The 15,930-nt window shown below is 36.7% G+C and overlaps 2 protein-coding genes across 6 annotated transcripts in view; both read left to right on the plus strand.

Annotated features, from left to right (window-relative positions):
• LOC126613946 (probable disease resistance protein At5g66900) overlaps window positions 1-10,329 on the plus strand; it is a 52,258-nt gene extending 41,929 nt beyond the window's left edge. Inside the window, exon 7 of one of the 2 annotated variants that reach the window (XR_007620233.1) lies at window positions 10,099-10,329. The gene's annotated coding sequence lies outside the window, so the exon portion shown is untranslated. Of the gene's footprint in view, window positions 1-10,039 lie in introns of both variants that reach the window. The other variant, XM_050281581.1, reaches the window with a different exon arrangement.
• The window catches only part of LOC126613944 (probable disease resistance protein At5g66900), a 175,911-nt gene continuing 165,792 nt past the window's right edge, over window positions 5,812-15,930 (plus strand). Inside the window, exons 1-5 of one of the 4 annotated variants that reach the window (XM_050281578.1) lie at window positions 5,815-6,753; window positions 7,037-7,368; window positions 7,631-7,989; window positions 8,113-8,324; window positions 8,614-9,609. In XM_050281578.1, the coding sequence (XP_050137535.1) occupies window positions 6,111-6,753; window positions 7,037-7,368; window positions 7,631-7,989; window positions 8,113-8,324; window positions 8,614-9,449 (2,382 nt within the window). In that variant the 5' untranslated portion in view covers window positions 5,815-6,110 and the 3' untranslated portion in view covers window positions 9,450-9,609. Of the gene's footprint in view, window positions 6,754-7,036; window positions 7,369-7,630; window positions 7,990-8,112; window positions 8,325-8,613; window positions 9,610-15,930 lie in introns of those variants that run through there. The other 3 variants (XM_050281557.1, XM_050281556.1, XM_050281563.1) reach the window with 3 other exon arrangements.

Consider the following 15,930-nt stretch of genomic DNA (forward strand, 5'->3'; position numbering starts at 1 on the left):
ATAATATGAATGCATCAATATAACTCAGGTGAAATAATAAATCAACCGGAGACCCTGCAGTGGTCCTGTACGGCTGATTCTATAGCTCAATATCCCATCCAGCCGGAGTCACCAACTGTGACATGTACGGCCGTGCCGGAGTCACCAACTGTGACCTGTACGGCACTACACTGCACATAAGTCGGAACTACCTATAGTAGTCTGTACGACTAAGATGGTGAAATAATACGCTCTAGTGCTTCTCTCATCAATCATCTGTGCACATAATCTAAAGTCACCCACCAGTCGGAACCCCTCTAATGGTCTGTACGACTGGCATGTCGGAACCACCTCTAGTGGTCTGTACGACATTCACCTACTTGGATCCAAGGCGAGCGTGCAGTGTGGTGAATACTATAAGCACTAATACCAAAGGTGCAGTTTATGAGCTCACAACGCAATCACATCATCATTCATTCATATAAACCATATAACTCACCTGATACTCACATGTGCGTCCACAACGTCAATTCACATATATATGCATCAATATCAATTTAAATATCTCAACAATTGCATGCATGGCAATTTAAATCATATTTTCATATAAACACATTTTCTGGGAAAAACAGTAGTATATAGGTAATACGAAAACAAAACTGCTCACTCACTGATACGTCGATGGGTCGTAACCCCCGTGACGTCCCTGGATATGCTCGTCCTCGGGATAGGTGTCACCTATATGCAAAACAACTATAAAAACGTTAATTTAAACACATAACCAACAATTCGAAATAACTTCTCATACGATGCTCAATTTGGGTATATGAATATACCACATTGACCTACTCGACGTCACGGACGTCGAGAAATTTTTAGAAAATTTTTTGGAAGCTGTACGCGCCCCCACGCGCATCATCCCTAACCTCGGCTCGCCGGACTGAACTTTTTGGCGGCCGGTTTCCGGGCAACTGTGAAACTCCTTGTTCTCCTTCGTTTCTCAACCATTTTCTTCGTATTTTATATCAATTTGAAGCCCCAAACATGTAGATTCACGATATACTACTTTAAAGCTCCAAAAACAACTAAATCTCACCAGGAAATCCAAGAAAAATCGGCCAAACTCGAACCTAATGATCCCGACGTCCAAAACCTTCAAACGAAGCACTCCGAGCTTCCTTGGGACCTCACTAAGCTCACTATAAGCTTAGAATTCCCTGAAACACAACATTTCACGTGTGCATGAACAGTGACCAAAAATGAAGGGTTCGGGTTCACGTGATATCGAAGGTTCCATGTCCTAAAACTAGCACTAATCAACTCAGAACATCACAAGGATGAAGAATCTTACCTTGTTTGCTTCGATCCACTGAGTTTTGGATGGTTTTGGGTCTCGTCCGTACAATCGGGGTGAGAGAGAGAGAGCATGGAATCGTGAGGGAGGAGAGAGAGAGAGTGATACGAGGAAGATGGAGAGAACAGGGAAAGTAGATGGTCCAACACCAAATCATCACCATCCATTTAATCCCTAACCAAAATTTTATAAAACTAAAATTTAAATCCAAAACTTATATAGAATTAATCCAAATAATGTCACACACACGTACCTTAACCCCCGCTAAGGGCAAATCCGACATTTCACGTCCTTAATAAGAAAATCTTGGGACGGGTTGTGACAGTTTAACTAAAAATAATTAGCATATAAATTAGATTAGTTACAATAGGGGCATTTTAGTAATCACGTTAATTTTCATTCCGATTCAAGTGAATTAGTAAACAGTTTATATAAGTTAATGTCATTCCTACTCCAATTCCAGATAGTTTTAGTAAACAATTCCAACAAGAATTTGATTCTGATTCCATCCCATTCTAATTCCTCCTCAATTCAATTCCTCATCAACTTAATTCTCATCAATCTGATTATGAATTAGTAAACGAGCCATAAAAGTAGTACTCAACTTTCTTTTAGAGCACATATATTAGCGGAAATTTTCTCCGGCACATGTTTTTTCATGAATTAACTGTTGAGATTTAGGACAAATCTCATTTCTGACCTGCTTTGAGGATTGCAAGAAGACAAAAATGTATAGGCTCAAGTGCAAAATATGGGCTAAAACTTTTGCGTCTCGAAGATTTTTGGGTCAAGTTAGAGCATTGTTAGAACCAATCAAATATTAATCATATAATATATATATATATATATATATATATATATATATATATATATATATATATATATATATATATAATTGCACACTTCAATTCGAATCACAATTTTATTATATATACAATCTACTAGAATATGAATAATTAGTAAATTTCCATATAAAATCACAACAATAATCACTGACTTGGTTTCGAAAGATAGAGACTTGCAGTAGCAATCTTCTAAGAAAAAAATACGCCCCTACACCAGTGTAGTAGTTCACAGATGTCTATCTTGCAAGATACAACAATCTAACCCAAGTTCTTGCACTCAAACTTGGGTTCTTGGCGAATTTGCTATGTGTCTCTCTGTGAAGGATCAAAGAGAGAGCGATGGAATTATGTTCTTCGTTTCTAATATCACAGCCATATATATAATGGCGTTTTTGCAGCAGTTATGGTTGTTCATTTTTATCCTTTCAGAAAGGATGTAACTGTTTTTTGTAATCAGTTTTTTCCAAAAATCTTATCCTTTCAGAAAAAACTGAATCCTAAAATTCGTACTTGTGTTTTTTGTCCAACCGAGCCCAAGAGCCGTCCATCTTTGACATTTAATATATACACCCAAATCTTCAAAGTCCAAGGCTCAAAGTTCATGGCTTTGGCCCAATTCCTTTCAAACAATGAGTGAACTCACTTATAAAGAGGAATTATGAAGAGTTTATGGTCGATGTGAGACAATGGTTCCTCACAAGCTCCAACAAACATCTCTCCAATAGAAACTCTAAAAAAAATTTAAACTAGCAAGTGAACAGTATAAAAAAATATTTTAGCTGCTCAACTTAATTTTTCATCTCCAACAACACTCTATTTTAACAAACTTTGAATATTTCATTATTAAAAATTCAAACTCAATCCACTCATTTTGTAAAATAATATTCCCTCTTCATTTTCTCCTTGCTCAAGATTCTACCCTCCATTGTTAGTTTTTTTCACATTTAGCAAGTGAATAGCTGCACTCTAAATTTAAAGAGTTACCATTCATTTTGTTATAAAGAGACTATTTTACAACATCTTTTGGGGATGAATTTTTTAAGTTTTTCTTTAAAATAGAGTTTTGATTGTTTTACAACAAAAAATACGAAATTCCAATTGCCCTGTTAGTGTGGTGGTACAAAAAATATAGAAAATAAATTTTAAAGGGTAGATTAGTAAATTGCCTATATGGTAGGAGTTGAAGTTAAGGATTCTTCCTTATATTAAGAGCATTTTTATTTGGGTTTTTTTTTTTGGATACTTTGGAAGCAGTTCCTAATCCTTAACATTCTTTAATTAAAACCTTAAGGGGGTGTTTGTTTTCCTCACTAAAGTTCACTGGACTGGACTGGACTAAGGGTTAGTCCAGTCCCGTGTTTGTTTCCCATAGGGCTTAGAGTTAATGAGACTAGTTCTCACTCGTCCCGACTAAAACAGGGCCTAGCCGGTCTTTGCTAAGCCCCCCAAAAACCATGGGATTGCTAATCCCGTCTCCAGAACTTGCATAGGACGATCGCATGCAGCAAGTCTTGTGAACTACAAATATGCAAGAATGCTTCTGGGCGACTCCGTTTGCCAACCCATGTCTAGATCTAAAACACAGCCCTACCCACTGCCTAAATCTCAACACCAAAATTAAAAAACATATATGCAAAACGATAACAACAACAATCCCAATAGCAAAATTCTTCCTTATTCCCGAATATTCCCAGAAAATTTCCAAATTTTTTTCCTTTGCCCCAGAAAATTTCGGAAAGAATGGATAGAGAAGGGGAGAGAGTAGCTTTGGGACAAAGAGAAATGGAGAGACAGAGAGGGAGGGGAGAGTAGCACGGGGGACGATTTGCAAGAAAAATGATTTGAAGGATGTTGTCTTGCAGGAAAGAAGAAGGAGAAAAGAAGTGATGGGGAACGAAACTAAAGAGGAAGAAAAGGGAAGAACTCTCCAGAGAGAGCAGTGGAGTGTCTGGCTGTGTACTTTGGAACTAAAAAAGAAAAAGCTTGATTTAGTAATAAAATATTATTGAATTAATAATAAAATATTATTAGATGTGTATTATATAATATAATATTATAGTTATTAATTATCCTGTTTTTTAGTCCGACGCTGCACCAAACGCTTTACTAAGCTAGTCCAGCTTAGTCTAGTCTAAGTCAGTCCAGCTTAGTCCCTGAAGCTAGTCCAGTCCGAGACAGTCCGGTGCAACAAACGCACCCTAATGGTATTCAAAGTTTGATCAAAGTCTCTTGACTTTGTACACCTCATTATATTACTATTAATATTTATATTTTCATAGTTTTGACATTAATTGTTTGATATTTTATGAGTTTATAATCCTATAAATTTAAAATTCCTCATTATAATACAATGTAAAAATAAGAAATAATAAATGGCAAAAGAATGTATCCATAGTGTTAAAAAAATTGGTACATTTCACATATGTACATTAATAAAGAAGAATGGGTACATTATAAATAAATTAGGGTACATATAAAAGATTAAAAAATTATGAGTACAAATGAATTTTAAAAAAATATAGGCCCTAAAAGAAATTAATACATGGGCACAAAATAAAACTAAAAAGAAAATACTACAAATTTAAAAAAAATGTTGCAAATTAAAAGTGGGTACAAACTAAAAATATAAATATATGATACAAAGGTTAGGCATAAAACATAAATATACCATATGTAATTTTTCTATCATTGATTAAATATACAATGTCACGTGACGAGAATTATTAGCCTCCCATTGAAGCAGAATCGGATTCTTCCTTGTATCAAGAGAGCTTTTTTATTTGGGTTTTTCATACGGCTCTGTTCTTCTTTTGTCTCTAAGTTTTGATTGAAATTATTACAAGTTAGTTTTCGGATTTTTCGGTGTCGGTTTTTGTTTGAGAGAAGCTGGAATGGGAGGAGTTGGGGAGCTTTTTGCAAGTGCTGCTGTAGGGGCCTTGTTTACTGTGCTGTATGAGGTTGTTAAGGATGTCGAGGACAAGACTATGATGTTTAGAGAGCTCCTCGGAGATCTCGATTCCACGCTAGAAGGGTTAAAGCCGCTGATCAAAGACATAGCCAAGCACAAAGAGGTGTTGGATCAATCAAACAAGGAAGTAGAAAAAAATTTATCTATATATTTAGTTTTTCTAGCTTTACTCTAGATATTATATATTGAGATATTTTAAGATGTAGTTTACCATATTTTAATTTAATGCATACATATAATCAATATGCCATTTATAAGATACTACAGTTGATATCGTCGATATTGCAAAGTTTAAATTTTCAAAATATGATCGGTACTACTCGACTGAAGAGCAGTTTACTGCAACGTAGAAAGAATGGTTAAAATTGAGAAAAATGATCATCGTCGAATTATTTTTTTAGGGATCATGTGATCAGGACCGTTGATTGCTCATTGATTCAACACTTTCGTTTGTCTTTATACTTTTGTCTCCTTTCGAAAGTTGGTTTCACAATTTAATAATATGGTCTCTCTCTCACTGTGAAAGTTGGTTTCGTGGTGAATTTCCAAGTCTCCCTCCACACTCCAACTCGGAAATTTCCCTGGTGCAGCTACTGTTGAAGTCAACGCGCTCCAACCCCGAAATTTCTTTCGAGCTTCGATAGTAAGTATTTATATGCCAAAACCCAGACAGTTTGGAGAAAACCCTAACTTTGTGTTGCTTGTTTTCTTAATCTCTTTATTTTGGAAACCAAATTTATGTGTCTCACTTTTCTACGGTTTCTAATCTGTTAATGTTTTGGGAAAGTGGCTATGGTCCGAAATCAAATCCCAAATTCGTAATTCTTATCAAGTATCGGCGACATACTGAAAACTGATAATTTCCGCAATTGGGTGAAAAATGATCGTTTCGGCCAATTTTCCTCTACTTTTGTAAGTTTTTTCTGATTTTGGTGCTGGTTTTTTTGTTGTTAAGAATCAAGGAATGAGTGGAGCTGGCGGTCTTATCGGCGGGGCTGCTCTCGGAACAGCATTCAATGTGCTGTATGATGTCCACAATGAGCTGATTACTAAGAATGTAATTTTTAAGCCCCTTCTCAAAGACATCAAATCCAGGTTAGACTCTTTGGCACCATTGTTGAAAGATATAGAAGAATCCAACAAGAAATTGGATCTTCCGGTTGTGGAACTGGTACACTTGAAAGAACATTTGGAGGAGGGCATAGAGCTCCTTCGAAAGTGCAAAAAGATTCGATGGTGGATCGTCTACAAAAGGTACAAATACGCCACTAAGCTGATTGGATGGGATAAATCTCTTCAACAATTTCTGGAAATACTAAACGTTCGGGGAATAAGGGATGTGAAGAACAGCACGGTTTCGCTGAAGAATATAGAGAAGCTGGTCAGCAGAATTGAATCGAATATGAGGATACATTTGGCTGTTTCAAGGGAGACATTTGGTTCAGTTCCAGAACTTCCACGTGTTACAGTTGGATTGGATGAGCCTTTGAGGGATTTGAAGGAGATGCTTCTTAAGGACGATGTCTCAATGTTAGTGCTGACTGCTACCGGAGGATGGGGGAAAACCACATTGGCAACGAAATTCTGTCAAGATGAGGAAGTCAAAGGTATGATAATACTTTCTAATTGCTAATTAATTGAGAAGTGTTATAGATGTCGTTCGTTGAGTTGAAGCCTTTTGTATGAATTAATTTGATTTAATACCAAATCAAACCCAGCTTCGGATATATATAACACCAAAGTTAATCCACAAGTGTAATATTTCAATTGCTTGAATATTATGTCTTATTGGAGATCAAGATTTAATTTTTTCTACCTCAATGTTACCATCGTGTATTGTTTTTTGTTTACACATTTATCTAAATTATTTCTTGTATTGTATTTTGATAGATAAATTCAAGGAAAATATATTCTTTGTCACTGTTTCGGTACACCCCAACTCAGATGTAGAAAAGCTATATCAACGCATGAAGTCTCAGGAAGCAGGACAAGATCCTTTACTGCTGGTCCTGGATGATGTTTGGTCCAACTCTGTTCTTCAGAAGTTTGTTGAATTGAAATTGCGAAATTACAAGATCTTGGTGACATCGAGATCTGAATTTCCAGGATTTGGCACTCCATATAAACTCAAACCCTTGAATTATAAAGATTCAATGACTCTTTTGCGTCATTCAGCAGCCCTGGGAGATAGCTTGTCTGTTCCAGAAGATCTCCTGAGAGAGGTTTATTTCTCACTATGCAATTCATGACACAATATACTTATCAAGGCACAGAAGCGAACACCCATTTTACCATATGAACGTGCAAATGATCATTCACGAATCACATATGATTTTAATTAAGAACTAAAACTAAAATAACAATCAAGATAAGTAGGTAGTCATTAACCATTTTCATGAAACCATTGAGATGTTAAACGAAACTTGAACTTACAGTCTGCAACTCAGATGGTGGTTGACATCATTTGGTACAACTAACCTGCAGATACTAAAGCACTGTAAGGGAGTTCCGCTTGCCATTACAGTGACCGGGAACTCACTTAGTGGACAAGCAGCAGAATCCTGGCTTTCAAGACTAGAAGACTGGCGTAGAGATTCTATTCTTGATTATGAGACTAAGTTGCTTCTTTGCCTTAAAAGTAGCATAGATGCCTTAGGTGACAAAGAGGCTATCATCAGGGAATGTTTCATGGACCTTGTTTCATTTCCTGAAGATCAAAGAATCTCTGCTGCTGCTTTCATTGATATGTGGTCAGAGTTATATATGCTAGATGGGGACTTTCGGTCCATCAAGAACCTCCACGAGCTCGCCAGGAAAGGTCTGGCAAATCTTGTGATCACTAGGTACGCAAGATTTTATGCTTCTCCAGTACAATATTCTCTTTGAAAATTTCTATACTCATGAGTAGCTCCTACCATAATATACAACTGCAAGTCTGCAACTGACTGAGTTTGCATTGTTACCAGGAATGAGAATATGGCGATTCTGGATAACTACTATAGCGAACACTTTGTTCGCCAGCATGATATGCTTAGAGATCTGGGTATCTACATTGCGAAACTAGACCCAATAGAAGATAGAAAAAGACTGATTGTCGTAAGTGGACGCAATCAACCCAAGTGGTTGAGGGAGCAGAAGTCTCAACCCATCAATGCTCGCCTATTATCTATCTCCTCTGGTTGTCCCATCTCTCTCTCTTTATAAAATGCATATACATGCATCTACCTATGACCAGCATATGTACACACACGTACATACGCATTCGTGCGTGCTCACATCCAAACACACACACACTCAGATTTGAATAGCACTATCATTTATTTTCTCCACACATATCAACACATAAACAAGTACATGCATATGTACACACGCAAATGCACGTGCACACACAGACACACACGCTAAAATATGCAGTAAAGTTTCATTTAATTCTCACCTACTCATATCTCGTAGCATATTGTTTGCAGATGGAACGTACCCAACACAATGGCAGAGTGTTCATCTACCACAAGTTGAGGTTCTAGTTTTGAATTTTAAGACAGAGAACAATGCCTTACCTGAATTTGTGCAGAAAATTGACAAACTGAAGGTTCTAATAGTCACAAACTATGGTTTATCACCTACTGAATTGAGTAATTTTAATCTTCTGGAATCATTATCAAATCTGAAGAGAATCAGATTAGAGAGCATTTCAATTCATTCCATAACCAAGAACTGGGTACCATTGAAGAGTCTAAAGAAGATATCGTTATTCATGTGTAATATGGGTCAAGCTTTCCACAATTGTTCCATCAAAATTTCTGATGCCTGGCCAGGTCTAGAGGAAATGAATATCGACTATTGCGATGATTTGGTGGAACTGCCTGCCGAGCTCTGTGATCTTGTTCATATGAAGGTGCTTAGTATCACCAACTGCCATCAGCTATCTTGCTTGCCTGAAGAGATCGGAAATCTGAAGAAATTGGATGTATTGAGACTAAGGTCCTGTACAGAGTTGGTAAGGCTTCCGGTTTCAATTGAAAACCTCACTAAGTTGCGCTGCCTTGACATGTATAATTGTTTCGGCATTAGGAAGTTGCCTGAAGGCATTGGTAAGATGAGAGGTTTAAGAAAGATCAACATGGGACAATGCTCAAGATTGGAGGAGTTGCCTCTATCAGTGTGGGATCTTGACGAGCAGTTAGAGGAAGTGATTTGTGATGAAGAGAAGAAACCTTTCTGGGATTCCTTCTTAGCCAGAGACAAAATCAAGGTGACAAAAGAAAATTCCAGTCTGAATTGGCTCGAAAAGCCTCAGTTATGAGACCTGTCTTTCCTCAATAAATGTTGGAGCAACATGTTTCTGATTTGTGTTGCATTGTTTTTCTCAATAAATGTTTCGTTCTTGGTTCTGTCCAATTTCTATGTTTCATCATAAGAGTTTGTAATACCATTTATTTCAAACTCTCTTGAGTCTTAAGATATTTTGTGGTGTTGTTTTTTTGTATAATTATCATGTTATTGTTTTACACAACATAAATAATGTGTATTATATTTTCTTGGATTATACGAAACAAAATGTGGTTTAACTGCACCTAATATGTTAATTATGCATTTGGTTATATCTATATGTTTTGTTTTTTTTGGTTGCTTACTTTGGTAAAGATTATCTAAGTTGTGGTTTACCATATTGTCAAAATATGATCAGTAGTGCTCGACCGAAAGTGAATTAACTGCAACGTAGAAATAATGGTTAAATATTTAATCAATCATTGCTCATTGGTTCAAAACTTTCGTCTGTCTTTCTCTATGCTTTTGTTTTCTTTCGAAACTTGCTTTCTCAATTTAGTAGGATAAGAAACAAAATTTTCTCTATCACCATATGAAAGATTCCCAGACATGGTGATGCAGTTTCCTGGTTAATTTCCAAGTCTTCCTCCGCAGTCAATTGAGCTTTTTTTTGTTTATCCTACCTTGCTTGATCACCGACAACGTAAGAGAAAATCGAACTTTGCATTGCTTGTTTTCTGAATCTCTTTATTTTGGGTTCCAAATTTAAGAGTGTCTCACTTTTCCATTATCATCCATCCAATCTAAAAAATAAATTGAGTCAGTTGTGACAACCCGTCCCTAGTTCTACGATTTTATAAATTTTAAAAGAAGGAATTTACGAAAATGCCCTAGAGGTGAAGTTTTGACTTTCATTGACCAACGTGTAGAGAAACGTATGACTTATTCACTTAGCGCATTTGTGTAGTACTCGTTGGTACGAACGCATAGGTGAAAGCTGTTTGCGAGTCCGGATTATATCGATATAGTTACAGACATTTGAAATTGGTTATTTAAAGTTTAGTTATAAATTAATTCAAACTCTCACCATGTGGGAGTGGTAACCAATCAATTTTAAGAGAGGAAAAGGAGAACCGATAAGAAGGGAGAAGGAAAAAAGAAAAAGAAAAAAGAAACCTTCCTGTCGAGTAGTGCACCTGCACACCCAAACCGGTCAAAATCTGGCCAATTTCTGCCACTTTGTTTTGTGGAACACCATATCCACCACCTGCAACATCTTCCCCAATCTTTCTTCTTCCATCTTCGCTCAAGATTAAAGAGTTTTAGGCCCAAAAACGCGAAGAACATCACCGGAGGTGTTTGACTGTGATTCCTCTGATCTGGCGAGTTTCACCACCCACCACCACCCTTAATCAACTCCTCTTGGACCCAGGAACAAGACCCAAGCAGTTGTAGGGGTGTTGGAACATCGAGGAAGTCGAATCGAAGAACACCCATCTTAGGGTTTCTGGCGGGTTTGAGTGAAATTGGAGCCTTTCCCGGCTAAATTGGACTTAGCCACATGTATAAAACTTGTTCTACTCATTGAGATCTTCATTTCTGTAAAATTTGGTAATTTTAAGAAATAGTTGGATTTTCCGACGAGTCGGGGCGGCCGACCGCCACCCACGGCGGCGCGTGCGGTGGCGAGTGGCCAGGGGGCCGTCGATGTCATTCTTAGGCTAAATTAGATGCAATCTAAAAAATAAATTGAGTCAGTGGTCTCTTTTTATTAATTTTTAATGCTTCCTCTCGTTTGTATTTTTTTTATTATCTTTTTTATTATTTAACAAAATTCAGAGATAGGGATTGGGAAGTGTTGTTTATTGAGAAATTATCTCTTTCTAATCGTTCTAAACGGAAATGAAGTAACCTACTTTATAGTTGATGGCTAATCTTGAAGTCTTGGTTCCTTTTTAGTGTCTTGTGTAATCCGACGACCAAACTTTATATGTACTTCTACTCGCCTAATATGTTATCATCCGACCAAAAAAAAATAAACAGAGTCAAGTCAATCGTCTATTTTTTTTTTTTTAATTCTTCCTCGCACCTGTATTCTTGAGTATTCTTTTTTATTGTTTAATAAAATTTAGAGATAGGGGATTGAGAATTGATGTTCTATCTTGGAATTAGCTCTTTCTAATTGCTTTAAGTAGGAAGGAAGTAGCCTATTTTATAGTAGATGGCTAATCCCAATGCCTTGGTTCATTTTACTATTTTGTGCTGGTTTAGAGAATAAAGCTACAACTATAATCTGACGACCAAACTTTATATGAAGTATAGTTCGACTCGTCTATCTATTATCATTCTTCCAACAAAGAAACAAATAGAGTAAGTCAATGGTCTCTTTAAAATAAAGTTTTGAATGAATGAATTAAGTTTTGAGTTTTGCTCTTTTAAAATAAAGTTTGATTGTTTACCGCCAAAAATACGAAATTCCTAATTGAATACACCAATTGAAAGGTTCCAACTAGGGATGGGCAAAATACCCATGGGTATGGGTAACCGCGGTTACCCGCCCATTTAAAGTTAATGGTTATGGTTATGGGTAACCGTTTAAACAAATAAACGGTTATGGGTATAACCGTTTATCCATGAAATTTAAATGGGCGGTTATGGGTATTATCCGCGGTTATAACGGGTATCCATCGGTTATGCGTAATATTCATGGTTATAATGGGTATCCATTTACCTATTTAATTTAATATATGTAAAATTAAAAACCCTCAGAGTTACAACAAAAATGATCAAATAGCAGAAAAAAGAAAGGGGAAGAAATCGAGGAAGGCGGGCCGTTTCGAATTAGAAATTTTACGGAAGCGAAGTTGTTGGACGAAATCAGGAGGAGAAATACTTACCATTGCGGAAGAGGACTTTGTGTTGTGTTGTGCTCCTCCTGCTCGGGCTGTATTTATATCTGCTCAAGGGGTTGCAGTGTCGGTTTGTACACTTGATTATTCTTAAGCATGATGGGGTTGTACTTTGTCATTAAAATGATTTTTTTTTAATGGGCCACTAGTGGCAAACTACAATTATCTATCATTTCCGGGTCCAAAGAAGCTATGGAGAATTTCATCATGTTCATGGTCACAGTCAAATAGACTCACCAGCTTGGAGCATCGAACCTGAGACCTCCCACATCTTTTGTTTATTGGGGAACTGCAGTCCATGCTCTTACCATTGGGCCACTTGGTCTTCTTAGCTAGCTTACCACCAATTGTCCTCCTTTTTGAAAAAGAAATAAATAAAAATCCAAATTTTGATAATGGCTGCATCGGTGCTTTACACATTAAAATTGATGATCATTATAATTTTGATTAAAGGTTGTTTTGAGGCAAACATTTGGTTGGTGTTGTAAAGTCGTTGATAATGTGTATCAAGAAAAAAAAACATATCTAGAAAGGCTTTATGGACATACCTGATCAGAATGTCAAGCCACGGTTTAAGTTGCTCTTATTTACTAGGTATAGTCTCGGTAGTAAAATGAAATCGCTAGTGCAAGTGCGGTGAGTGATGTTGGCAAAAATCAGACGGACGAAAAAAAAAGATAAATGGGTAAAAAAAGGATAAACGGGCGAAAAAAATGGGTAAACGGGTAAATGGTTATGGTTATGGTTAAATAGGTAAATGATTATGGGTAAATGGGTACACGGTTATGTGTATGGATAACTGTTTATAAACGGTTATGGTTATGGGTATAACCATTTATGTAATTACCCAACGGGTAAACGGTTATGCGGGTATGAACATAAACGGTTATGGGTAAAATAACAGCGGTTACCCGCCCGCATAACCATTGCCCATCCCTAGTTCCAACTTGCGACTGATTGCGAGTGAACACAACAATTTTCAGAAAAAGGAATGGAAAATGGGTTTCTGGTAGGCGGATTCCTTGTCCATAAAGAAATAAAAAGAAGAAATCCCCAATACACACCAACTGTTTTGCGTTGTGGTCCACAAAATTGGAAAAAGAAAAAGATGCAGGCTTCATCATATCAACGATACAAGTTGCAGGATAATTTTAAAATTTTAAATTATTTCAAATATTATTTTTATTATATTAAAATTTATCTTTGGATCATTGCATTGTAATTACTCTCTTGTCGGAAGCCATGAGTGTGATATTTTGGTTATGGGAAGCTTTTTCTTGGTCAGTCAATGGCAAAATCAATATATTCTTTTCGGAGTTTCCTAGAAAGCAGCTTTGCAATTTGCTTGGTAGGTCAATAAGCTAGGTAAAAGTAATAGTTACTGGATTCAACTCAGCCGATCTGAGCCGACTGTGCGTACTATACAACGCGCTCAAACTCCGAAATTTCCGTTCCCCTGGTTGACCTGGGAATCCCCATGATCTTCTAATGCAACAGAAAAGATAGGGGATAGAAACTTGGGAATCGTTTAACCAGGGGCAACGAAACTCGCTCAACATACCTAATCGTGAAGTCGCTCACACGACCAAGTCAACTGCTTGATTTTAGAAGGAGAAACAACTCATTTCGATTGCACTAAGCAAATATATTTTAATTCATTCAAGTCTCCTTTCTCAAGGGTTTAGTACATATATTTACAAGGAATACAACACAATGAAACTCAATTAAATATATTTGATGGTTCCAATACGCATGACTCTTGGTATATTCCAATACTTGCATGAGAGCCGTGGTTGGATGATACCGAATTGAACTTTTGCTCTACCCCAAAAATATTTAAAATGTTCTTAAATGATTAAATTATTTGTGTCGTTCTAAAACTCAATTAAATATATTTGATGGTTCCAAAACGCATGACCCTTGGTAGATTCCAATACTTGCATAAGAGCCTTGGTTACTACATCAGTCTCCCTCAACGGTTAGTTGAACTTTTTTTTGTTTATCCTACCGTGCTTGATCACCAACAACGTAAGAGAAAATTGAACTTTGTATTGCTTGTTTTCTGAATCTCTTTATTTTGGGTTACAAATTTAAGAGTCTCACTTTTCCATTATCATCCATCCAATCTAAAAAATAATTGAGTCAGTGGTCTCCTTTATTAATTTTTAATACTGCCTCTCGTCTGTATTCTTTATTATCTTTTTTATCATTTAATAAAATTGAGAGATAGGGATTGGGAATTGTTGTTTTATTGGAAAATGATCTCTTTCTAATCGTTCTGAGCAGAAATTAAGTAACCTACTTTATAGTTGATGGCTAATCCCGAAGTCTTGGTTCTTTTTTATTGTTTTGTGCTGGTGTAGAGAGTAAAGTTACTATTGTAATCCGACGATCAAACTTTATGTGTAGTTCTTTAAGTCCTTACCTTTTTGCATTGGTAATGGATGAGTTAAGGGGACATATTAAAGATGATATTCCTTGGTGTATGTTTTTCGCAGACGATATAGTATTGATAGATGAAACTCAGGCAGGAGTAAATGTGAAGCTTAACCTTTGGAGAGAAGTGTTGGAATCTAAAGGTCATCGCCTAAGTCAGTCAAAGATAGAGTATATGGAGTGAAAGTTCAGTGCAAACGGAGGCTCAAATGAGTTAGGGGTAAGGATTGGAGATCGGGAAGTACTAAAGAACGACCGATTTCATTACCTAGGATCTATCTTGCAAAAGAATGGAGAGTTGGATGGAGAGCCCAACCATAGAATACAAGTTAGATGAATGAAGTATAAAAGTGCATCCGGCGTGTTGTGTGACCGTCGTATGCCACTGAAGCTCAAGAAATTTTTTTATAGGATGACAATAAGGCCGCCAATGCTTTATGACACGAAGTTTTGGGTGATGAAGTATCAACACATACATAAAATGGGTGTAGCGGAGATGAGGATGCTTCATTGGATGTGTGGACAACGAGAAATGATAAGATTAGGAATGAGGATGTCCAAGGTAAAGTAGGAGTAGCCGATATTGAAGGAAAGATGAGAGAAAATCTGTTACGGTGGTTTGGACATGTGAAACGAAGGTCTATTGATGCTCTAGTTAGAAGATGCAATTACGGGATAAAGGTTCAAGGTCGAAGGGGTAGAGGAAGACCTTGGAGGACTTTGGAAGAGACTTTAAGAAAATACTTAAAGTCCTTGGATCTAACAGAAGACGTTACACAGAACCGAGTACAATGGTGTTCTAGGATTCATATAGCCGGTCCCATTTAGTGGGAAAAGGCTTTGCTGTTGTTGTTGTAGAGATGTTAAAATCACCTGTAGGTGAGGCTTCTCAGGTCCATATACTGGTTAATCAACACTCACTCACACACTTTAACCCTTTCCATTATTTTTCTTTATATTTTTATGCCTCAATGTGGTAAAGGGTAGGTTAAACTCATTGAATTTTCCATGGAAGTGGTTGGTTTGTCAATAGAGCTGCAAATTGCCTTGAGCTATGGAAATATACCATTTCAAATCAAAGCTAGAAGTTTGATTACAAATCCAATTAGCAAAGTAAGGTCCAAATTCAAAACCCACCATCTATAATGTAAGAACATATCGACCCATTGG

Source organism: Malus sylvestris, chromosome 2 (assembly GCF_916048215.2).
Source record: "Malus sylvestris chromosome 2, drMalSylv7.2, whole genome shotgun sequence".
Taxonomy (NCBI): Eukaryota; Viridiplantae; Streptophyta; class Magnoliopsida; order Rosales; family Rosaceae; genus Malus; species Malus sylvestris.